Here is a 25,032-nt window from a genome sequence, read left to right as displayed (position 1 = left end):
TGTAAAGACAATCCGGGGAATACTGTATGATACTAAAACATGTGCGCATTTGCTGGCAGAGAGGCAATACACCGATAAAACAATAAACATATTTTCGGATATATTGTCAAGCCGCGCTGGGCCCGACTTCTTTAACTTAGAAAACGTTCAGCGTATATGACGTTAATTTTCGCTTAGCGCGCACATAACTACCGATTTGAGTATTCTCATCTGATACAATTTGCGACTTTACTGACTGCGCTAAGCGATTCGAAAACGGCTACAACAAAGGATCGCTTTGCTTGTTGAACTGCCATTAAATATAGAAAAAAATGTGATTTTGTGCGTTTTCTTGCTCTTTAGTGAAAACTACTTAACATTTCCCTGATATAATAAGAATAGTGACATATTCAGAGATTTCCATATTTTTTATTTCCATATTCAGAGGTTTTCCATTCCTATATCCAAAGAAAAATAGGTTGACATAACAATAGGTTATGAAATTCACGTAACATTGACATTTTCCATTGTTTTATCCACATTTGACTATTAGATGCCTGAGAAATTACGATGCTGCCAATATGTGCTCAACGCGTACCCAGAAATCGATTAGCACGGAGCAAACAAAATCGACTGCTTGGCGTTCCGCTAATCGAATACTTTCGCTTACCGCTTTGAAAGCGTAACATTTTTATGTCGAAGTTCCAGAATTCGGGCCCTGAAATTTATTGCAGTAGTACAAAAACTGAGATCTACCACAGCTTTGGGACAAACACTACGATTTTTCAAGCTTAGTTATTACGAGCCGGATTATGTTTCAAGACTGGAATGGCAGTCCTATGCATAACTGGAGAACTCTTATAGCCACGTCAACTCTAAAGCCAGCAGAAATACTGCACGTATGCTCAGTGCATTATATATGGTGCACTGCAGGCTGAGATCACATCTGCAGAGGAGTGGACAGGTGGAAGACGCCGAATGGCCGACTGAGAATGGAAAGTGACGAAACTATGAAGCACGTTATGTGTAACCACCTGCTGCGCTGAGAAGCAGAACCAGGTTTGATTTGGTTTGGTTCGGTTTGGTTTTTTGGCAAAACTTATCAGACCTTGGTGAGATATCACTCTCGGATAACCTGTATTAAAAGATTAGTCCTGAAGTCTGTAGAACTGAGCCACAATAGGTTGCTCGCTCAATGTAGACATTTTAATTTGAATACCCGGTATTTTCGGATTGCTCTCAGTGAGCCACCTTATGTACCTAAATTATTTTTGGATTAAAATTTCCGTATTGATATCTCAACGATACTATAAAACGAAATCGGCTGGTGCCGGGTTAGATTACCAGGTGGACAGTTTGGGAGCGCACCTTCCGTTGAGGTTGCCCGTGGAGGTGTAGTTTCTGAATATGGCCGACATGCTCTCAGTGTTGGATATATTTCCTATGGTGGAGGCGTTCCTCCTCATGTACTCCATCGCGTCCCTCATGGCTAACTTGGAGTAAGTCTCCAAGATCTTTGGTTCGGCTCCTTGGTGGTTTCGAAGAAGATATGGTCGAATAAACTTGTTATCGAATCTCTTAAATCTAAAATAAAACAAAATGTTCAATATCTTTATCTTTTGAGTCATAAAAAATAAATTCACTGAATCTTTTTTAATACGAAAATTTGAACTAAAATAAGCTCATTATCAATCATAATACACCAGGTGTTTCACAAAATCATGTGCCATATCCTGTGGGGATATTTCTCATGTAAAATTAAAATTTATTTTTTATATCAATATAGCCCGATTCTGCTTTGTTTCTTAGCAACAGAGGGTTAAAATCTTCAAGTGCTTTTAGTGATTCAAATTATTTTTTAGGGTAAAAGTTACTATAAGTGCTACATATTTTGATGCTAAACAAATATCTATACATTCACCAGGCACGTACATATGGGTTATCACTGTAATATTTCTCTAAGAAGAACAAGTGCGCCACTGGCTTTCCTTCCTCTTGTTAGCAGAATTGTGTAGGCCTTAACAGGAGAAATAAATCAGTGACGCCCGTTTTTTTCAGAAAAATGTTCCAGTGATAACCCATATGCACGTCCCTTTTTTAGTATTAAATTGTGTCGCATCTACAATAACTTTTACCCTCAAAGTTTCAGTTGAATCGCTTAAAGCACTTAGAAGAAAATTATAATAAATCGAAAAAAATGAAGACTTTAAACTCCTGTAGCTACGAAACGAAGCAGAATGGGACTTAAGTTGATATAAAAAAATTAAGATGGTTACAGTCTTTGTGAGCAATCACTCTCATCACGAGAGATGGCACATGTTTTTTGAAACACCCTTAATTTGTGGTTCAACTCATCATGATTATTTGGAATAGTTATTTATGCACCAAGGGAGTTAATAAGACGGTATCACATAGTTACATAGTTACACTACAATTTCTTTAATAGAAGATTTAATAGTTAAATATTGTGGTCACTGCTTAAAGTAGCACTTGTAAGGTCACTGCTTAAAGCGTACAATAATCTCAGCAATGTGTTATCAAGGAGTTGCTTGAGACTTTTTCTACCGAAACTGAGGGGGAAGGACCTTACAGCGCTTTCAGATGGAGCGGAGCGTCCGCGCATACCATCCGCGAGTTGCATGAGTTTAAATAAACAATTTCACATGGGTCGCGTATGCTCCGTCCCGGATGAGCTATCTTGAAGAAACATCCGTGCGGACGGTCCGCTCCATCTGAAAGCGCTGTTATATATCACAAATCTATAGAGCGTTATAGATTTGTTTACGAGATAAAAATGAAAAATCTTCAAATAAACAGAAATATTCTTAAAATATGAAATAATAAAATTTGGGTTGCGTATTAATGCTAGCGAATAGAAACTTCGTTTTTTTTATGATAATATGGTTTCAGATTATTGATAAACGTCAAAAATATGCTCGGTACTGTAATAAAACATCAGACTAATAAAGACTAATTATTATTTCGATAATTTGAATACTGATAATTGAATATAGAATATTATTTGGTATATTGTATTTGGTAATATAATTTTTACGAAAAGGACCTTTTTTACTTTTGTTTTTACTCTTTTTATTGTATTAGAAAATATTCAAAAAACTTACCTATCACGGATATGATAATTGCCATGTTGACCAACTATGTCCTCAATTGCAGCCATAGCATGGTCTATCAGCTAAAAATCATGTTTTAATACAGCTAAATCGCTATACCAGCTTTTTATATTTTGGGAATTTTATAAATTGTATATAATATGCATAATAGTATATATAGTATAAAATCTAATGGTTGAGTATTTAATACTAGTTAAATTAATTTTGTACTTAAATTAGATGTATGATTATATCTATTTATTAATATAATATATATTTTTTTTACTACTGCTGATCAATGCGACTAATGACTGATGAATAATTAACTTATACAATATAATTTAATTAATCTATTATAATAACTTACTCTTTCGTGTATTCTCTCGTTCATTGTGGGTTTCCTTTTTTCAGCCGTTTTAACATTAAGTATTTTTACAAGCGGTTTTATCGTTATGCCCTTAAAAAAGAAACAGTAATTAGTTAACATATATAACACAACAATGAGCATATAAACAATATTAATTTTCAAATAATTAAATTAAAATTTCGTACGGTATTTTTATTTCTTACACCGTTTGTAAATTGAAATATATAATAAAATATACTTTCAGTATGATTTTACTATAATAATAGTTAAAGATATATGTACTATTTCGTCATCAAAATTTTTTATGGTACAGTGTGGTTTGGATGATGAGATAAACGATTCTGAACCGTCCTAGAACTGTGACACGCAGGCGCAGAAGAAAATAGGCGACAATTTTTTCATTTGTACATGAGTTGTAGAGTTCATGGTGTAGAATTTATAATAGATGATGGATTTATAATTTGTAATAAGAAAAATCCGAAAAAAAATACTGAAAATTTCAATAGAAAACTTATAAATATTAAAATCGACGCCGGCTTGATCATAGAAAGTTTTTATAGTACGGTATATTGACTTGCAGTGGGTTCTTACATCAAATCTTATACTATACAAACATTTTTTGTGGTCTGACAGTGATAAATATAACACAGAACATACAATAACATAGTGTTGTAAAGGAACCAATATCAGGCATTTATAGAGAAACTAGAACGTCTCTTAACTATTATTTACTTTGTTATTTATCCAAAAGGGGTTTATACTTATAATAATACTTTACCTGGAAGAAAACTGTAAAATACACCACAGCAATTGTCGTCGTCATAAACATCGGTTGTAGAGGCACGATTTTCGGATCTATGAGCAAAACAAGAGCAAACGCGACTGCTCCTCTTAATCCACCATACGACATGACAAACTTCTCAACTTTGCTCAACTGGTGCAGACGAAAACGATTTGCTATCGCTGTCAGAATTATCACACCTAGAAGCAAAGAAAATCAATACAATCAACGTGTTTGAATCTGTAAAATCTAACTTAAAAATATTATAGTTATTCATCCTTAAACGCCGCTTTACAAACAAAATGTTATAACAAATGTTATAACTAGTAGGGCATATTACTATGGTAAATGTGGTAAGTAGTGGTAAATAGCGTAAAGGTGGGATAGAAGTATTTGGACCGAAAACTAAATACTCTGAACCAATGGGCACGTACCCCAGCATCCAATCTAAGATATGGACAGATGCCTACAACTTGCCGTAAAAGCAATCAACTCAGTACCAACAAATTAGGCAAAGATAATAAAGTCCTCCTATTTTAGGTGCCAGCCCACCAAGGGATAGAAGACAATAAAAAAGCAAACGATCTAGCTAGAAAACTCCATTAACTGGACCAGAACCGTTCTGCTTCCCAAGTGCAAACTAATTTAAAGCGGAACTCAATAACCAGAAAGATTGCATCCGTATCCTAGGATGGGAATTTTTCAGCGATTTAAGACACTCGAAGAAATTTCTCAAAACTTACCGACCGAGAAAATTCAAAGATTTTCATTGCTTTAAGCAAGAACAATCTTCGGACTGTTACGGGGTTTTTAACAGAGCACTGTCTCTTCAACGAATATCTCAATAGATTAAAGTTAAGACGCGAAGAAGACAAGACAACCAATCTTTCCAAGCTTGGAAAAAGGTGCAGAAGAGTGCTTGTGTGAGCATTATGGGAGCTTTAAAATCAACGCCCACAGATTCTCTAAACATGCTAGTCCATCTCCTCTCATTAGATTTTGTAATAAAAAATCTGCCTTCTGGTAATGCTATCACGCTCAGAGAAACCTGTTGCTGGACAGAGAAACGCTATGGTCGCAGCTGTATTCTCGGAAGCTTACCGAAGAATATTATTGCTAGACCAGTAGATAATCTGACACCTACGTTGGAACTGGACAAAAACTTTCATGTCAGAATTCCAACCAGAAAGAAGTGGCAAATTAAACTAAACTTAATTAATTAACTAAAAATTATTGCAGACATTTAACATTGTACTATTTACTGATGGATCCAAGATAGATTCAAAAGTAGATGCGGGATTTTTCTCAGATGGTCTTGACATCGCGGAGTATTATCATCTCCCGAATAGAATAAGGGTTTCCAGGTGGAGAGACACGTTCCAGACAAAAACTGTAATAATCACTAGTAGCTTAGCAGCCATGTATCGGCACTTATTTGTCATATCTTTCAAATGGGGCAAAAATACATACCGGTATACCTAGTAGCAAGTAGATACGACATAACTTTGCTTTGGATTCCAGGCACAGTGACATTGAGGGAAAAAAGCGCTGATGACGGAATTTTACAACTGCAAGGCAAGGATCGTGCTTCGGGGTACATATATCAAAAAAAAAGTTTTAATGTCCTTAATATTACACGAAATATATTAACTTCCACTTTCTGTCTATGGTGAACGGTAGATCAAAAACTTTAAGCACCTGCAGCACAGTCAGGAAAACTTTTTCTTCTTCTCTTTCCTTCTTCACACTAGGCGAATCGTCTGTTTGGTTTCGTCGCCTCTACCGGTTAAATTGACAAGTTGTTGCTCCATCGTTTCACTATCCTTCTGTTGTCCATTCTGCTGATATGCTCGTTCCATTCTTTCTTTCTGCTGAGTACACACTTTTCCACCTTGCATGCTCTTCTTATGCTTTCATTTCTCTCCCTATCCAGAAGCGACTTTCCAGCTATTCTGCGTAGTACGCTCATTTCGGTTGTCTCTAGTAGTTGTTTAGTTTTCGCTGCATCAGGTCGAGTTTTTGCAATGTATGTCATTATTGGTCGTACCGTTGCCTTGTAAGGTCTTGCTTTAGTTTCCACCTCAATGTTTTTATTTCGCCATATTGTGTCATTCAGGCATGCTACTATTCTGGTTGCCTTCGTTGTGCGTTCTCGCATCTCCGCCTGTACTTCACCATATTCTGAAATTTCTATGTCTAGAGACTTAAACTTCATTTCTTGCTGGATAACATTGCCCTCGACTTCCAATTTGCATCTTAGTGGTACTTTTGATGTCGTCATGCATTTAGTTTTCTGGGTCGATATTATCATATTACGTAATTTCGCAGTGCAGTTAAATCGATGTAATAGGCGCTGTAGATCGTCCTCATTTTCAGCTACCAATACGGCGTCATCGGCATAGCACAGAATAGTAATTTCCTGGTGGACTCTACTGTATCCCTTCGGTAAACGTACATTTCTTATTATTTCGTCCATAATGATGTTGAAAAGAAGAGGGCTTCAGGGAATCACGTTGTCGTATACCACGGCCTACATTTATTGGTTCGGTCAGGACCCCGTTAATTTTGGCTTGAATTTGGTTCGCTTTATATATGTTTTCTATGGTTTTAACGAAGTTATGTGGGATTTGCCTATTGTAAAAAAGGTGTACAACGTCTGTTAGCTGCACACGGTTGAACGCTTTTTCTAAATCAACAAAACGCATTTACGCTTGAAGAAAAACTTCGATCTTAGAAAATCGAGAGAGATCATAATTAAGTCGCGAAAGGATATCACCCGGCTAACCGCATTATACAAAACAGGATGGCCAATTGGGAACATGCCACTAGAACGGGCATCCCTTTTAACAAAGTTTGCCGAAGCTGCAAAGACCCAAAAGGGAGAGAAATAGCTCTATATTTCCCATGCTGCAATACATATTTGTTTGGAACCCGGAATCGTTTTCTCGGTCACAGCTTCGTAGATCTTTGATATATCCCCGAGAAGATAATAATGGAAGTCATCCGTTTCCTCAATGCTATCGAATATAATTATAAACTACACTTAACAAACTAATTGTATCATCCCTAGGGATAGGATATCAGTGTGAGTGGTGTCAAAATAGCAATTCTGCTAATTAGAGTTCGAAAAGAGCTCGTATTCACAACTTTAATAAGCCAACCATATTACTGTTCAAATTTTAATTCAGTATCTTCTCTTTTTACTGTTTTATTAATTTAAGAGAGAAATATATTTTTTAATTAGCTCCAAAAAAATTATATTCAATTATGTATTTATGTATTTCATAATCCCACAAAGCCCGGTGCATCATAGAACATCAAGTTATGAAAAGATAATCCTGAAATTTTATGAAATTATTTTCTACACAAAAACAGACAAGAATAATATTTATACCGATATTTGTAAGCATAGTTATTGATATATTTTAGCGAATTATCGTAAATTTATTTATGAGTATTTCAGAAAATAATATTTTCATATGGCCAATCAAACTAATTTCAACTCATCAGCATTAAAACTAAAATAAAACTAACACAACTCATCAGCATTAAAACTAAAATAAAACTAACACAAAAATGTTTAAATCACTTCTCTCAAATTGGAATTGTTTCCATGAAATGCATTTATCAAACCTATCAATTATATAGAGCTGACTTTTAATGACATTACCACAATGATCGTTATTCACTTAAGTTCGTTACAGTGTAAATCGATTTACAAGTGACGTTATCAAGCGTAGATGTATAACGATTTCCATGTAAATTAACGGAAAGCTTCCCGTCGAATAGAGAGAGCTTCGAGTAAGGATGGTGAAACATTTCGAAAGAAAATAACCAAATTATCTTCAATTAAAGCATCATCGAGAAAAGCGGTCTGGAAATTGGCTATAATCAAAGAGCGGATCACGTAACGTTGATAATAATTGAATTTAATAAGGTTTATTACATTCGATAAAGAAATATGACTGATATAGAATTGATAAATTTGTCCATTTGTCCTAAGAGCAATTAGTTTGGGACTTTTAAACGTATATTTTAACCGCTACCAACGTAATATGAGCTAATTAGTCCAAATATGATGGCTCTGTTTTGATAAAATATGAAGTATTCATGGTGGATGGTTGATTAAAGTGGCGAATACGACCTCTTGTCGAACTCCAATTAGATGAATTATTATTTTCATACCACTCAGCAAATCTAGGGATGATCTAATTGGATTGTTAAGTGTTTATAACCATTCTGTAGATTTGAGGAAATAGATGACTTCAATTATGCTCTTTCAAGCAAAATCTTCAAGATATACGAAGCCGTAGCCGCCATCTATATTTCACCTTTAATATTGTAGTACTTGTTTAATGTTGTAGCAAAATCTTAATTAAACAATCGTTTTAAAACATCTGTCATTTCTGTTGATGATAAATTCTATATTTCCTCATTGTAGATAAACGTTGAAACGTCACTCCATATGTCGTTGGGCTACTCCGGTTTTCTAGCCTTAGGTAAACATTGATGTTTTGCTTTTTAAACTACGATATATCCTTTGCGTTCCTAATCACAATACACTAGAATACAAAAAATGGCATACTTTCTGTAGCGGATTCATCTTTATATAAGTCCTATAGAAAAAAACTTTATATAAGTCCTATAGAAAAAAACGAAAAAAAAAGAAGAAAAAAAATAAGGATTTAACGTAAGTTCGGTAAATAATACCATTGTTTATGAATGAAAAATAAAAGAGGCTTTTTAATACAGTCTAATAAAATTAAATGTATTGCTCAGGCATTTGTAGAGGTTAGTAATGTATGGTTATCACTTCTTTGACTTTATTGAACATAACATAAGTAAACATTAAAAAATATTCTTACAAAAAGTTTAAAGATTTTTTATTTTACCTTATTAAGTAATTGTTATCAGGCAGTAATTGTTAATTTTGTAGTTTAGCTTTGTCATTTAGCATGTCATTTTCATTTTGGGCAACAGCCCAGCTACGTCGAAATACCGGTTCCCATTAGAATGCCGAAGTTAAGCGACGTAAGGTGATACTAGTGGATGGACGGGTACCGGTTCGAAACTCTGTATCGTGCTGTTGTCCAAAAAAGGCAAAAAAAGGCAAAAGTATAAAAATCTATTAACACACACTGCTCATTCACGCCGGTTCGAGGCCGAATGAGATCGGATATCTCGTGAGTAAGAGTCGATTTAGATCTTGCCAAGTCGGTAGGCCATTGACCATGATATGGCCGAAGGCCGCGGTTTGGATTCCGCGTAAACAAAGTGGGGCCTACTTTGTCCAGATTAACCCTGGCCTTTTCTTTACTTTATAATGTCATTTTAACAGAACGTCAACGGTTTTTATAGACATATCTGTTGAAAAAAATAAAAATAAAGTGTTCTTGAATAGTTATATTTAGATATTTTAAACAGTTTTTGTTTTATTTTTATTTGTTTTTTTTTGCTTCCTACGACGGATAAGAGATATATTTCCCGAAACGTTAAACATCTTTTGTCCGTTAGTCAAATTTGTTTATTCGTAAATCACTGCTGAAAAGTTGGTTTAGATTGGATTAACGCAGCAGAATTAAAAAAAATAATTATTTTATAAATTTTCTTACAGTACAAGTGGCGAAACCATAAGACTTTTTTGAAGACACTAAAATGCTTCGCAAATATTTATTTGTTTCAAGGCATTCCTTTCTCAATATGTTAGCATAATTAGAAGATTATTAGAGTTTTTTTTATTGTGGCTACTTGTTAATAATATTAGATAATATAGTCGACGCAGAACATGCGTTAACAACTTTTGAAATTATTTTCGTGATCAAATGTTTCAAAAGAAATTGTAATATTAATCTGTGATCTGTGACTCAATATTAATATAACTACAAAAGCTAATAGCTTTCAAACAAATAAATAGCTTTCAAACTTAACTTAAGAACTGGATGTAAGGATATACCGTTTGATCGTGGAAAAACGGCGTCCATTGGCTTGGAAATGACGAACGTTGACATTCCACATATAATTCCCCATATAATTTCATATACTTTATTTATCTTATTCTTGTATATACATTAAAAAATAAAATTAGAATATGCCTATCATAACACCGCTCATTATGTAAGCCTATATAAAACATGTTTAGGTGTAAATAATTATTAAAGATTAAGGACATACTCTTTATAGCTATAAATATCTGGTTCAATATACCTGAAATATAATTATCTGCAGATAATAGTAAGTTGATTAGATTCTAGCGTATTTCTTTTGAAAAAATAAATGACTAATGCAGAATAATATTTTGCTGTACGTTGAAAATATGCTAAAAATATAGTGTTTTATTTCTATATATTTTTTCTTGTTATTTTGTACGAACGATTATAAGATGTTCCAGAAACCTTCAGACACTGACCTTATTCGAAATCAATACTTTCCTCACGCTAAACGGCTTTCAGGTCTTTCGTAAAAGATAGAACGAATAATAAGAGAATAGATTCAGCTTTCTTCCATTCTAATACCCTTATAAATGTCAAGGCAACTATATGTAAGAGAGCATGATAGAAAATGGCCAAGTTTTCCACCTACAAGCTTTAGCGTTATTGGTTTGGCAAATTGGGGATAATAGAATTGTGTACTCTGTTCGGTTGGTTTTTAGATGTATTACGAAAAAAAAGGGTATGCAATTTAGTCTCAGTAGGGGCAGAAACAATATATAACAATACTTATACTAATAAAAATCAATTGGAATTATTTTTTGAAGTCTACTCTAAATCTAGTTTGCTTAAACAAAATGTTTAACATGTAAATCTGTATATTTAAATATAAGCAAGAACAGTACTATATAACTGCTGTGAAATTATCATTTCAATAGAATCCATAATTGGGAATAAATAAAAATAAACCAGCCATGAAATGGAAATTGACCAAAGCAAAATTGTAATCAAAATGGCACACTGGTGAATACTTAATTACTATAGCCCTGTGGGGATACTGATTTAGGAATTTCAAAACGCAACTTTTTGAAAGGTATAGAAACCACCCATATTGCTGTGAGAATCAATTCTAGAGCCCTGAAAGTAAAAAAAAGTCTAACGAGAGATACTATAGAATAACTTAGATACCAACTTCGACATATATTAAACGTAAAAGACACCCAAAAGTAGCTCAGCTGAAATGAATTGAGTAAATTCTTTAAACACAAAACGATTTTTTTAAAAGAATACGAACGAAATATATTACAAAACTGTAAATATAATAGAAAAAAATATTAATATTATTTATAGAAAAAAAGGAATCCATACACAGGGTGTCCCAGAAATAAGTGCAAGTATTTTAAGGGGCGGTAGATCTCGATAAAAGAAACTAAAATGATGAAATCTGACGTCGGTATATGAGATATACAGTGTATAAGTCATACGAATGTGTGATACTTCGTATCATAGTTCTGCCTATAGTACACACCTTGTAAAAATATCTATATAGACACTTTGGTAATAGTGTACTGTTGTGTCTACATTCTAGCATAAAATGAAGGTGGGCGCACGCGCGGATAGCCTCAGCGTAGATACACCGACCAAGTGTATCTTATGTGTCCTCTTTCCTTTCTCCTTTCTAGGAGTGGTATGTGTTAGCAGCCATTATTGTTTTATCATTCGGAAGCTCTATATAAATGTTCTGTTTGTGTGTAGTTTAAAAGAGATTTTAAGGTAAGCACAAGTTTTTAATTACCTTGTTACACTTTCCTAAGAGTATTATTAATATTATAGCAGCGACTCTTCCCTTCCTCGATACCCAATTTACCAAATTTTGACTCCAATGAATGAAAATTCCAAATATTCTCGTATAATGATAAAGAGGTTAGCTTTGCAATATAATTTTTTTTAATTTGGAAATAATAAAAATCTAAATGGACCAGAGAAAGAAAGATTTAAAAACTTGAAAGAACTTCTTACACTGATATTCGGTAAGTTATTGATGGATCAATATACACAGATATGTTTAATATTCAATAATCAGTTTCATATAAAATTTAAGGGTGAGATTGTTAATAGTGCATCGATGAATGAGTATGCTAACAAACCAACTGCTTGGAGGGAAAAGAGGAGAAAAAAATGACTAAACGAGGTCCAACAAATAGTGGCGATATACCAGTGTTTACTGTTTTATTTTTTAACCACTTAATCCATTACTAATCAGTTTATAATCATCTGCTGATGATGCTAACATGGTTAGCGAAACGCGCGTCCAGTGTAAAAGTAAAAGTGTTTTGGTGTATTGTGGTGATCTGGTGTTTTTATTTTGTCACTTAATCCATTTTATGGAAGAAAAATGGTACATTTAATACAAAACAAAAATGGAACAATTTTAAGTCTACTTCTCTTGAACTTACGATCGAGATACTTTTGGAAAATACAAAGTTTTGCCTTCCTAATTTTCGTTCTAAAAAGATATAATTGGTATCATTGAATAAATAATTCTTAAAAAGAACGAAAAGTTAGGCATCAAAACTTGTATTATTTCCTAAATTCGTTCATAAGAAGCAGTTTTATCTAGCACAAGATGTATATACGAAGCAAAATGCATACGTATACACGCGGTAGTCACAACTGCAATGTGTAAACAGAGTTTAAACGTAATAGACAAGCACTGTGTATCCTACGGCACACTGTGAACTACAATGTGTAAACGTAGCATATTTACATCGGGGTGCCACCCTGTGTCTGCATCTAATAATGTAAACACATCGTAAATGTGATTTGATGTGCTGTATGGGATATAAGTAAATTTGAAAAAAAATTCACAGTCCTTTACAAAGATGCAACCGGGGGGACATTGAAAATGATGAATAAAAACGTAAAATTATGATTAGTGTTAATATGAGTGTATTACATACATATGTTTAAATAACTAACTTAACAAAAAACAACAGATCCACTGAAAAAGTAGTAATGTTAACATTAAATAAAACATTATTAATAATAATTATGTGATCGCACCTATCCGTAAAACAAACAAGCAAAAAAACAAAATAACATACAAAACATCAGGTTAACATGATGACAGATCATGATCGATGACAGATAAAGAATTCTTACGGAAAGTTACACTTTACGATACAATTTTTTAACTGTTAAAGGCAAACACCATTTAAACACAAAACTTTTTAATACCTACTACTGTATCTAAAAGATATTTTTTTTAAATTACTAAATTCTTAGCCACGATTCTGTTTTTCTTGGCTGTTGTGCGTCACGTCACAGATTAACATGCTTACGTTTGCACCACAAGGCGATGCTGCAGACCACTAAGTAGACAATTTATGTTATACAACTTGTAGTCAATCTACACTATCTAGTTTTTTTTCTTTTAAAATGTGTTCAGATTTTGTGAAAAGTATAAGTCAAAACCGCAAATCTTAAATTTGATATGAGTTTCTTAGTTTTTAACTAATATAGTGGCGAATTACAAAAATTCCTTTTCAATGAAAATTAATGAGTTAAATAAAATAATTTAATAAATTACTAGCTTTTTTCCGCGACTACGTTCGCGTTACACCTCAAATCGTTCATGCATTGATTTAAATGATTTTTTACTTCTTTATAGAGAGCTAGTGAGCATAGATGTTTTTTATTTTTCATCTTTTTTTTTTATTTATTAAGAGCACTAATACTCTCTTTATAGGTTATTTTTTATTCTTTGAAGGATAATTGAGGAAGATATATTTCGTTATGATGTCACTAAATAAACCCTTGTATAAAATTTTATACTGTCTGGTTTATAATGTTATAGTATTGCATTTTCGTACAGCAAACTTTCATTCCCTATTCTACTCCCTAAGTGTATAAATTTCATAAATTCGCTTTCCTTTTGTGCCAATTTTTATGTGTATAATCCAGAGGTCACCAAGTTTTATATAAATTTTTACTAACTTTACCCATTTGGTTGATGAATTTCAAAAATTTCTTCTAATTCTTTTTGTAGGATTTCATTCTTCTAGACAAAATAGTAAGGAATTTTCATACAACAAACTGTTCCGACATAATTTTACTCTCTAAGAGGATGAATTTCCTAAAACCGCTTTGTGTAGCTAATTCACTAATGTCGTTTAAACGAACCTTTGTGCTAATATTTATGTATCTAAAGCTGGCGGCATGAACTCACTCCTAAAACATCTAAAAACGTAATATATAATCTAACTGACACACCACTGACAATGACAAATAATTTATTTCTGGAGGTATTGTGTGTAGGTGTTTTTCAGGTATGTTTTAGTATTTAGTCGTTTTACACAAAGAAATAGCCATTAAGCATTACAAAAATACTTCATAACAAATCTACACATATATACCTTTCATTTAAAAAAAGAATAATTAAGATTGGTAAAGCGGTTTCGGCGGGATGGATGCAACAAAAAACCCTTTGAGCTTTTATATATGTATGGATTAATTATTTTTCCAACATATTTTACTTTGCAAATTTTTATAAATATTCAGACACGCCAATATCGTAGTCCACCGTGTCCAGCCTGTTTAGCCAAATGTAGGCCGATTCCTCTTCGGCGGCGCGCGGCGTCGTGACCCTGGCCAATGGAAGAGTCTTGAAGACGCTCATCCGCGCATAGGAACAAGTTGACTGCGTAGCGTATTGCGTATTAATCGATTCTGAAACTTTCTATCTCATGTATAACATGTTACGCAAGTTTATTATTTTAATCTCGATTTTAATAGATAAATATGTGAAATGCCACCTGAATATCTTCCGCCATGACATGTTTTTACTTTTTTGTTATGGTAAAGTGATTTGTATAAACTTTATTCAATAACTTATATTTTCCTCCATTTGTGATTTTTTAATTTTAAGCGAAAATTAAGTATAACATTTTAGGAAAAAGAAACACTGTAATATTCAAAAGAATAAGAAGAAATTAGTCTTATTTTGAAAGAAAAATATAGAAAAAACTCTTTCTATAGAAAAAAGTCTTTATACTAACCAGAATCCGGTGACATATAAGCGGTCTCACCGGAAACATTACTTATTACTTCACATAACTTGAAGAATATCTACTTTTAATAATGAACACTTCAGAAATACACCAGTAAAAACATTTATTATTTGAGATTAAAACTCGAATGAAATTTTAAATATTAGTTACCTATGTTGTTATAGCTTTCATAGGCATGTTTAACGACTTAATAAGTTACCTAGCGAAAAAATCTGTGCACGTACCTACCACTATTGTTACAGGTTAATTTTTTAAAGAAATATGTTACACAAATTAAAAACTAAAATTTTAATGGTATTACTTGTGCATTATTGGCCTTATAATGCAATTAGTTGGAATTATATCTTCTTTAAATATAATTACACTTTTTAACGACTTTTAAGTTACCTAGGAAAAAATCTGTGCACGTACCTACCACTATTGTTACAGGTTAATTCGTTAAACAAATGTGTTACATATTATTCATGGTATTAGTGGTATTATATTGGAATCAGCTTGGCATTAGTGGGGCATTATATGAGAAATTTTGGTATTTAATTTGTATTTTTGGCATTACTTTGGCATTAGTATAAAGACATTTGTCAGCGGTTTACTCCTTGTAGATAATCAAAAAGTTTTTAGATAAAATTTGCTTTTTATGTCAGATCATTTCTATGAAAAATTACATTAGATTTTTATTAAAGACGCTGGGTAATTAAAACATTGACTAATAAAGCTTGTCCACTTTAAATAAGGGGTCACGAATTATCCTCCTTGGAGTGTTTGGGTTAAGGCGTGTATAATAAATTAATCCAAACCAATCAAGAAAAACCAATCAGGAAAAAATCCAAAACCTACCGTTATAGGAGGTATAAGATGATTAAACTTATATAATGACAACTACTTATCGGATAAAAATTAATTACTACTGTCAGCTACTGTCTAGGTAGAATATACCTAGAGTACCTACACCTACCTATGATGTAGGTAGACTAAAGCTTATTTTGACTTTACGTCTCACTTCGGTGTCACAAGCTGAATTTTTCAGGGATGGAAGTACAGTACATGATATGGGGACCCTTATTCCGAAAGTAGTACAAAATCAGACCGGGTAAAAGGGCACTATCATCAAAAATCGATATATTAATACCACCGTATAGAGAAAACAAATACTTATTTTTTGATCCAGTACACAATAAAGTCTTCGTAGGGAGTAATTTTTTATAATTATTTACAAAAAAACATTTCCATTAGCGCTTATGACCAAAAAAAACTTTAAACATGAATAACTCATTTCAATCATGCGAAAATTTGGTTTAAAAATAGGCTTTTTTTAATATAACTTTCGTTTAACGAAAAACGAAGACCTAAATGAAAAAAAGAAACAATTTAAAAGTTTCGCTTATGTCTTGACAAGGTATCAAAGCAAACTCCATATTTTTTGCTTTTAAACTAATAAAGATATATCAATAAACAATTAGCGATGTAATGGTTTTTGCGCGCGCTGGCCGACTGCCGCCGCTGCGCCGAGATTTCCTATACCCTTGTATATATGACGTCATGGTGTGGCAAATGTAGCATTTTAATTCGATTTGGGCTCCCTTATATAGGATAACAGAAACATTTTCAATGTTAAAAAGTGTAAAAAACGAGATTTCAAAATAATTTTGAGGCAAAAATTAACTTATAATTTTGATAATTTTTAGAATAATATGATTGTTTATTTGTAATTACCTATATAATAATCTATAAAGATCGGATGTGAAACGCGAAAGAAATCTCGGAAAAAAGCTAGTATACTAAAATCATGTAAAAAAAATTATAAATTTAGAATTAATTTAATTTTTTATTTTGTTAATATTTTTGGAAATAATGCAGTATAAAATGTGATTAATGGGGGTTTCTTCTTGCTTTTTAGTATGCTTACATCAAACGTGCAACTATACATTATGTTTTTAGGTTACTTTCTACCCTTATTTAATTTAATTTTCAACATGTTTCTCCTTGTAATACCCTTGTATATCTTGTTTATCTCCCAAGAATAGCTTATTTAATATCCCATATTGGATGTGGCATTTGATATATTAGCCGTTGGTTTTCTCTGACGCACATCTTCGGTATCAAGGCGATAATCGAAAAAGTTATTCTCGAAATATCTTTCTTTTGCTTTAGTTATATTTAGCGCAAAATTATGAATTATATATCATCACATTCGGCTTCACCCACACGTTAATTACTTTGATGGCTCCCTTAAATATTCTTTTTTCCTTTGAGTCACTCTTATTTGTTGGTGTTCGGTTTGGTGTCATTTTATTCCTCCCTGTCCTCTTTCAATATAACAAAAGAAATTAAACTCAGAATAAAAACAATCAACTTTGATTTCCTTAACTTAGAACCCAAATGCAATGATGTATCACACTTAGCCAAAAAATGTTGCAGTTGTTTACACATATCATCTCAGTGATCTGTATACCCCATTCTCCAAAACATTGCCTTTTATGGAAATACTGAAGTGAAACTTTTTAACGCGCGTTAGGGAGTAAAATTCAAGGCCGTGACATACGAGCTAGCGAGATGACAGGCGAGACGAAAAGTGGCAAAGATCGACAAAGTGGTAAGCCAATGAGAACGTTGAAATGGGCCTTTGGAGCGTCGTAACTCGGGCCTTATGTGAGCTAGGGGGCTGAAACTCGGAATTTAGATAGAGCTCAAAGAGCCCCATATCTTCATGGACGGCATAATTGGAGACGAACTACAGGATGACGCCCTCGACGTTTCGAAACAATGCCTCTAAATGGACAAAATCATCCGGATTCTTAATTATGGGTCGATTGGAACTAAACTCGGTTCGGGGTCCTCAGACGAACAGACGGACAGAAGGACAAGACAGACGGACAGAGGGACAAAGGGACAGACGGACATTTTAATACAAATTTTGTAAAAGTGAATCAAATTATTTATTAATTTTTAATTTATTACTTTTTCAACATTTCAAACTACATTTTTTCAAACATATCCTTCAAATCCTTCAATTTAATAGCTGTTAGTAAGAAATTTCGCTTCAAATGTGCGCACATGGTGCACACACAATTTTTTTTATTATAGATACATTCTTCAAGCAAATGTATAATACTGTTCTTCATTATTGTATTTGGGAGACTTTAAGTTTTTAAAATATGAAATAAAACATACAGATCCGTTGTTTAAAAAATCATTAGAAAATAAAGTTGGTTAGGTTAGATTAGGTTAGGTAGTTAGTAGGTATCTCCAAAACGCAACGTTATTGGAAATCTTAAAACATTAACTTGGGGAGCAGGAGAAATAACAATGGAACTGTGAAATTTGATTTATAATTTATTTTCAAATAGAATCAGAAAAATATCAAATCAAAACGAATTCGAAAAAAATCGACTTTTTTTTTCAATTATCTTAATTATTAAGTATTATTAAGTAATGATTTTTTAGGTATAAAAAATTAAGTTTTTGAGATTTATTAAGGTAATACGTTTCTCCAATTTAATCATTTGTGTATCTTTTCTGGTTTATTAGATTCCAGTTATAGAGTGCATTCTTATGACACCCTGTCTATTTGTTATTATCAATAAATAATATTTTCTTGCCTTTAGCTGTGTATTTTTTCTAATTTCGAAAAATCGAAAGTGGAGAAAAAAAAAAGTAAAAAGAAAATTGGTTGCTTGTCGTAAAGGGGGGAACCAAGCTCCACTCCCACAACCGGTTTCTGGGCCTACCCTTCATCAGGTGGGCTGTCCAGGGGCTGGTTCTCACCGATACGGCAAGCAAAACTTCTTCTATATCGTCTGTTGATATAGAATTAATCAAAAATTAATTACACTAAAGCTGTAAGAATTTTGTTTATTTCATTTGTTATTATCTATACATCAATTTTAACTTCTTATATTTCTCGTAGATTTTAAGAACTATTTTCTAAAATGCGAGCTCCCCCAATTAGTGCTTGAAAAGGAAATTAAAATAACTTTGGTTGCACATCATAATACTACGACCAGCAAACTCCATAAGACGACGCATGGTGTCATTGATGACGTGCAAACAAAGTTATTTTTTTAATTTCCCCTTATTAAAACTTTTCTACGTTGCATTGTACCTAATTACGTTATGTTATAAACACGGTCATTTAAAACAATATAATTTTAATATAATTACTCTGAACTTACTATGAAGCATATTATCCTTCTGAAACTGATATTTAGTTAATTTTATGTCTATAACCGTTTTACTCTCTTGTTTTATTTTATTAGGAACATCCACCTTCTGCTTTTAGTAATAGACTCGTCTAGGACGTTGTTTATCTCTCAAGAGGGGTTCGTTTAATATCTCATATTGCACGTAGCGTCTGATACATTAGCCATTAGTTTTGTCTGACGCTCGCGCTGGGTATGGGGGCGCTAGTCGATAAAGCTGCTCTCAGGCTAAAGCGTCTCTTGCCGTTTTCCAATATAGATTAATTTTATTTAGACTCAGTAGTGTAGGAGTCTTGTGTATCTTGAGACAGTACGTGAGGAATAAAGGAAAGTAGAAACTACTAGAAAACGTTTTATACAAAGTCTTGTTCGATTCGACAATCGACATCGTGTTGACATAGTAGATTTTATGGAGGATGCAGTATTATTCGCTACTTATGTATTTCTATACCACTACATTTTAGTAAACGAAAGTAAATTAACAGTTTAAATTAACGTGTATCGTCTCCTTTTTGCTGCCAGGGCTAATCTGGATGGGGCTTGCTTTATTTAATCGGTGTTTGAACCACGCTCTTCAGCCATATAATATTCTATCCTCTTAAAAGATGATTCTCACTACCTTCTCAGCTCCCTTTCGTTTATATAAAATATTATATCATGTAAATGAATACAACAATGCACACTATCCGTTCCGTTTCCCTTCCGTTTTTTCCTTCCATACATATTTTTGGCTGACGGACTGAAGCGTATCGGAAACACCGTTGTCAAGTCCTTACATTTATACCAGCTCTGTTAAAATTTTGCTCATATTTATTTATTCTTTCACCTCTTAATTAAATCTTAATTTACTTATTACCTTTTTCAAAAGACACACATTTTTAAAATAAAATTCCGTAATGATATAAATTGTACAATAAAAAGTATGGAACTGATACGGAACGGAAGCTTAAGGGGCCCACAGACAGTCAATATATTTGCGCAATAATACTGCCCAATAATATTGTTAGTTAACATGGATAAGAAAAAACAAGCTGCTATTGCTTATCGACAAGTATTTTTATAAGTCTGGGTATTTTCCCTTATATTTCCCTAGTAGTTCATCATATTGTTCATTTTTTCTATCTCTGTTAATATATTCTTTGTTTTTTGTATTCCATAAAGCTGGCAAAGAATGGTAAGTTTAGTTGACTTCTAAAATAAATCGTCTTTCTTCCTCTTTTGCTTCTGATCCCATATTTGCTGACAAACCACTGATCTAAAGAGCCGAGCAGCGAGACAAACACGCAGAGAAAACAAAAATATACCTGAACTATTGTACAATATTATCCACACACGATATAACCTAATCACTATTGCACAATAAAAATCAAAACTGTTTTTGATTGACACAATATATTGTGCAAGCTTTCAATGTAAGCCCTAAACGGTCAATATTATTGGACAATAATATTGACCGTTTGTGGGCCGCTTTACATATAGCGCCAATACAATAAAAAAATACGGAATGGATATGGAATGGATGTGGAATGGAAATGGACGGTAGAGTTAGAATAGAGAGAGAATCAACCTTAAGCCCCGCAGCCGGTGCAAACGATGGTTCCAATGTAACGAATATTTTGCACAGATTTCAATTGCAATTATTGGCAAGTGTGTCTCCTATACGATGTGGTAAATGTTCATTTGTCCAACCTAGCTACGTGGTTGCCACATCGTGTAGACCTTTAGTGAATGTTTAAATCGATTCAGAAGACATATAATTTCATTCGGCCTCTACACCGGCACCGGCATAAATGAGCACAGTGTCTGAATAGATTTTACTCTTTTTTCATGGAAGAACAGCACAACTGAGATTTACAAACGGCTACCCATCCGTCTACTCGCACCATGTAACGTCGCTTAACTTCGATGATCGATCGGAAGCTAGAGTTTTGTACCGTTATCCTTTTCGATAAATCTCTTTTATATATACACACGCACCAATTTTGATTCCAATATCGACCTTAGTTCAGAAATTATTTGAAACTATTCGAGATAAAACTGAAATGTCTACACCCTGTATCTCCTAAATTACGCATTTTATGACATACATCACCTGTAAAACATGCTGCCGAAGTTTTCTGATTACCATTCGAACTACCCGTGTATGATATTATCCTTGTTCCATTATGCTTGTTGCTATAGCACTACTGATGTATGCTTAAAAACTTTACTAGCAATGTAGGGTAATACTAATATAATAAGGTATAGTTCAAATCAGTCCGACTCTCCTTTTATTCGATCTATATTATTGATATTTAAAAGAATACATTTTTCAATGATTGGAAAATTTGCATGTGATAAACTATAGGTCAAACTATAGACGACTTAGTTGATATTACAAAAGTTTAATATTTTCATATTGAAAACTTCTAAACATGTTCATATTAAAAATTTATATAGTAACCATTAATTTTTTCTTTGGGCCTTTAATAATCAGGTATGTTTTTATTGTTTTATAATAAGAAAACATGTTATTTACTTAGTATTTTATCATTAGAGTTGAAAAGAGTTTACCAAAATTTCACCAATATCTTTTAAGAAAATACGGTATGTTTTTACGATTACAGGAAATAATATTTTACCAATAGGAAAAGTTGTCATAAAAATATTTCGAAAACTGCTGTATCTAGAAAACTTTATACAAAGTTTTCCTTTAGTTTTGTCGCCGAATAACATACAAACAACAAAAATAGATATTTCAATTTATAATAGTCGCATTTTTATAGTTTTCTGAATGTAATTCTTATAAAATTATCATTGAAACTAGAAGAATTTTGGACTTTCATTGTCTTTATTTAGTTTTTGAATACCACAACGTTTCGGTCAGAAAGATAGTAGGTCAAAATTTACTGAGACGTCTGTATACAGGACCTCCACTGCACATACGGGACAATATTTAAGTTTTCAATCAAACGATTCTAAAGAACTAAGAAAGGAATAGTAAAAAGTTTATATCAAATTTTAAAACTGACACATTGGTTCATGAAAAGTATAAAATTAAAACTGTCTTCAAATCTAGACCGACTTTAAGAAGCGGCCTAACACAAACAAAGCAGGAATCATTGAAACAAGAGAAAGAGTGCATCAACCAGGTACCTTGTGAATGCGATAAGTCGTATATTGGAGAGACTAAACGTTCTCTAAATGTACGGCTTAGCGAAAACAAAAAAACATGTATAAAAAGGTGAAACAATATAGTCAGATATTGCGGACCATGTTTGGTCAGAACAGCACAATATAAAGTGGTCAGAAGCTCGGGTTGTCCGCAGAAAACCTCACTGGTAAAAACGTAAATTTAAAGAAGCCGTTTTTATTGTAAACAATAACAATATTTTTAAAAATCCTAGTACGGAAATATCTACGATGTGGCCAACCACTGATAAAACGCACCAATATACAGGCATTCTACCTGGGCAACCTCATGGTTGATTGCACCCAACTCCTTCACGGGTGAATGTCTGGCTGTGGTATAAAAGCTCTATAGTTTTATAAATTAGTTTAGTATACACTTAATAATCAAATTGAAACTTGATATCAACAAATAAAGACAATGGAAGTCCGAAATTCTTTTAGTTTCCATACTGAATCATTATTGTCTACCACATTCAGAGTAACATTGTTATTATATAATAACGTAATAATACCTGATAATAACTTATAGAAAATATATCAATGTCAAGAAAATTTTAAATTAATGTTTTTTGGCTTAAGTCGTATCTTGGCAACAGAAGGCAGCTTGTGAGAATTGATACGTCTATGTCTTCTTGTAAGCCTATAGAATGTGGTGTCCCTCAGGGTTCAGTACTTGGCCCTATTTTATTTCTGGTGTTCATCAACGACATTGCAAATCTAGACATTAGCGGTAAAATCTGCCTCTTTGCGGACGATACTAGTTTCACTTGGAGCGGCCCAGATGTTACGGCACTATATGATACTATATCCAGTGACTTACGCACCATTAAATCTTGGTGCGATTCTAATCTTCTATGCCTCAACCTTTCAAAAACTAAAGTTTTGTCATATAAAAGTACTATACAACCTTTTGTACTTAATAACACCACTATTGACGTCGTGGACTCTGTGAGATTCTTAGGACTTGTTGTGGACAACTCTTTAAAATGGGACTTGCACATCGAAGCCTTATCAAAGAAACTAAGCTCTGCCTGTTTTGCGCTAAGATCAGTGTCTAAGGAAAACTCATCAACCTCATCAACCTCTAGAATGGTCTATTATGCCCTTTTTGAGTCGCATCTTCGTTATGCCCTTCCATTCTGGGGTACTTGCTGCGCGACAAAATTTGATCGTATATTCAAACTTCAAAAGAGAGCAGTTCGATACTTATTGGGACTAAACAGTAGAACTCACTGCCAGAATTTCTTTAAAAATTTCAAAATACTGACTCTTCCTTCCTTATTCGTTTTTGAATCCGTTTGCTTAATCCGCAAGCACATATTCTCTATTCCGGAAAAGCCTTCTCACAACTATCCACTTAGGAATGCGGAGCACGATATTTATCTGCCAACCCCGAGCTCAGAACTAGTTAAGGGCTCAATACTGTACAATGCCAAGAAAATGTACAATCATTTGCCTTCGAATATCAAGTCACTTTCATTCTTTCCCGCATTTCGCAAATATCTGAAATCATACTTACTGGAGAGAGCCCTATATGCGGTAAACGACTTTTTTGTTGATGTTTAATCATGAACAATTTAGAATTTTAATTTTAATATTTTGATCATCTCACACACTGGTTAAAGGTCTAGTATTTAATATTTTATAACTCTTGATTTTATGTTATTATAACATGATTTTATCCATTTACAGTTTTCCTTTTGTAAAATTTTCTAGATACGCCTGTGTTCTGCAATGTCCATATATGTTTTATTTGTAATTTTATGACGTAAATTTTTTTTTTTAATTGATTTGTATTGTATAAAATTTTTTGTATTATTTGTATATTTGTTTTTGTGCTTTTTTTGTTTTGCTTTGTCGATGAAGCTGTTTTGGCTTTTTGTACAATAAAGCGTTGTTTTTTTTTGTTTTTTTTTTTAACTTTGTTCGCGCAGCGAAATATCCAACCGGTTGCCTTTACGTTATGTTGTTTCTACGGATTGTTGGTTTCCAACTGGTCTCAAGCCTTATTACCCGATTATACTTCTGCGAACGATCAATCGAAATCAAATTTTAACTGGTAAGTCCCAAAATGATGTGACAATTAACCTTTGATTGAATTGTAAATAAAATAAATATTTGTCTTGTCTTGTCATAAGTTATTCTTGTCTTATTAAATTTCATTAAGTCTGAATTAAGCAATTCTGATATAAAAATTGTTCCTAGTCTAGAACAGTTCAAATATAGCACCAAGGTTCAAGATGTTTCAAAAAATATAAAATACTTTTGCAACGTTTAATTGTTTTATTCATGGTGATAGGAAAATGTATTCTTTTTGCTCGTGCGTCAATTCGTAATCAAAAATGTACATGACCAAAATTAAAAAAAAAAAAAATTACTAGTACGCGGACTATTCTAACGATTGTAAATCAGTTAAGAACTATAAATAT

General features: G+C 32.9%; 1 protein-coding gene across 7 annotated transcripts in view; it reads right to left on the bottom strand.

The window, feature by feature from the left end:
- The window catches only part of LOC115887091 (sodium/hydrogen exchanger 3), a 146,089-nt gene that overhangs the window by 35,826 nt on the left and 85,231 nt on the right, over nucleotides 1–25,032 (bottom strand). For 4 of the 7 annotated variants that reach the window (XM_030906411.1, XM_030906412.1, XM_030906414.1 and 1 more), the window contains exons 6-9: nucleotides 4,235–4,437; nucleotides 3,457–3,546; nucleotides 3,102–3,172; nucleotides 1,324–1,563 (exon numbers count right to left, since the gene is read on the bottom strand). In XM_030906411.1, the coding sequence (XP_030762271.1) occupies nucleotides 1,324–1,563; nucleotides 3,102–3,172; nucleotides 3,457–3,546; nucleotides 4,235–4,437 (604 nt within the window). The remainder of the gene's footprint in view (nucleotides 1–1,323; nucleotides 1,564–3,101; nucleotides 3,173–3,456; nucleotides 3,547–4,234; nucleotides 4,438–25,032) is intronic. The other 3 variants (XM_030906413.1, XM_030906415.1, XM_030906417.1) reach the window with 1 other exon arrangement.

This window comes from Sitophilus oryzae, unplaced genomic scaffold, assembly GCF_002938485.1.
Source record: "Sitophilus oryzae breed Bouriz unplaced genomic scaffold, Soryzae_2.0 scaffold_551_pilon_pilon, whole genome shotgun sequence".
Classification (NCBI taxonomy): Eukaryota; Metazoa; Arthropoda; class Insecta; order Coleoptera; family Curculionidae; genus Sitophilus; species Sitophilus oryzae.
This window is presented reverse-complemented; position numbering and strand designations above follow the sequence as displayed.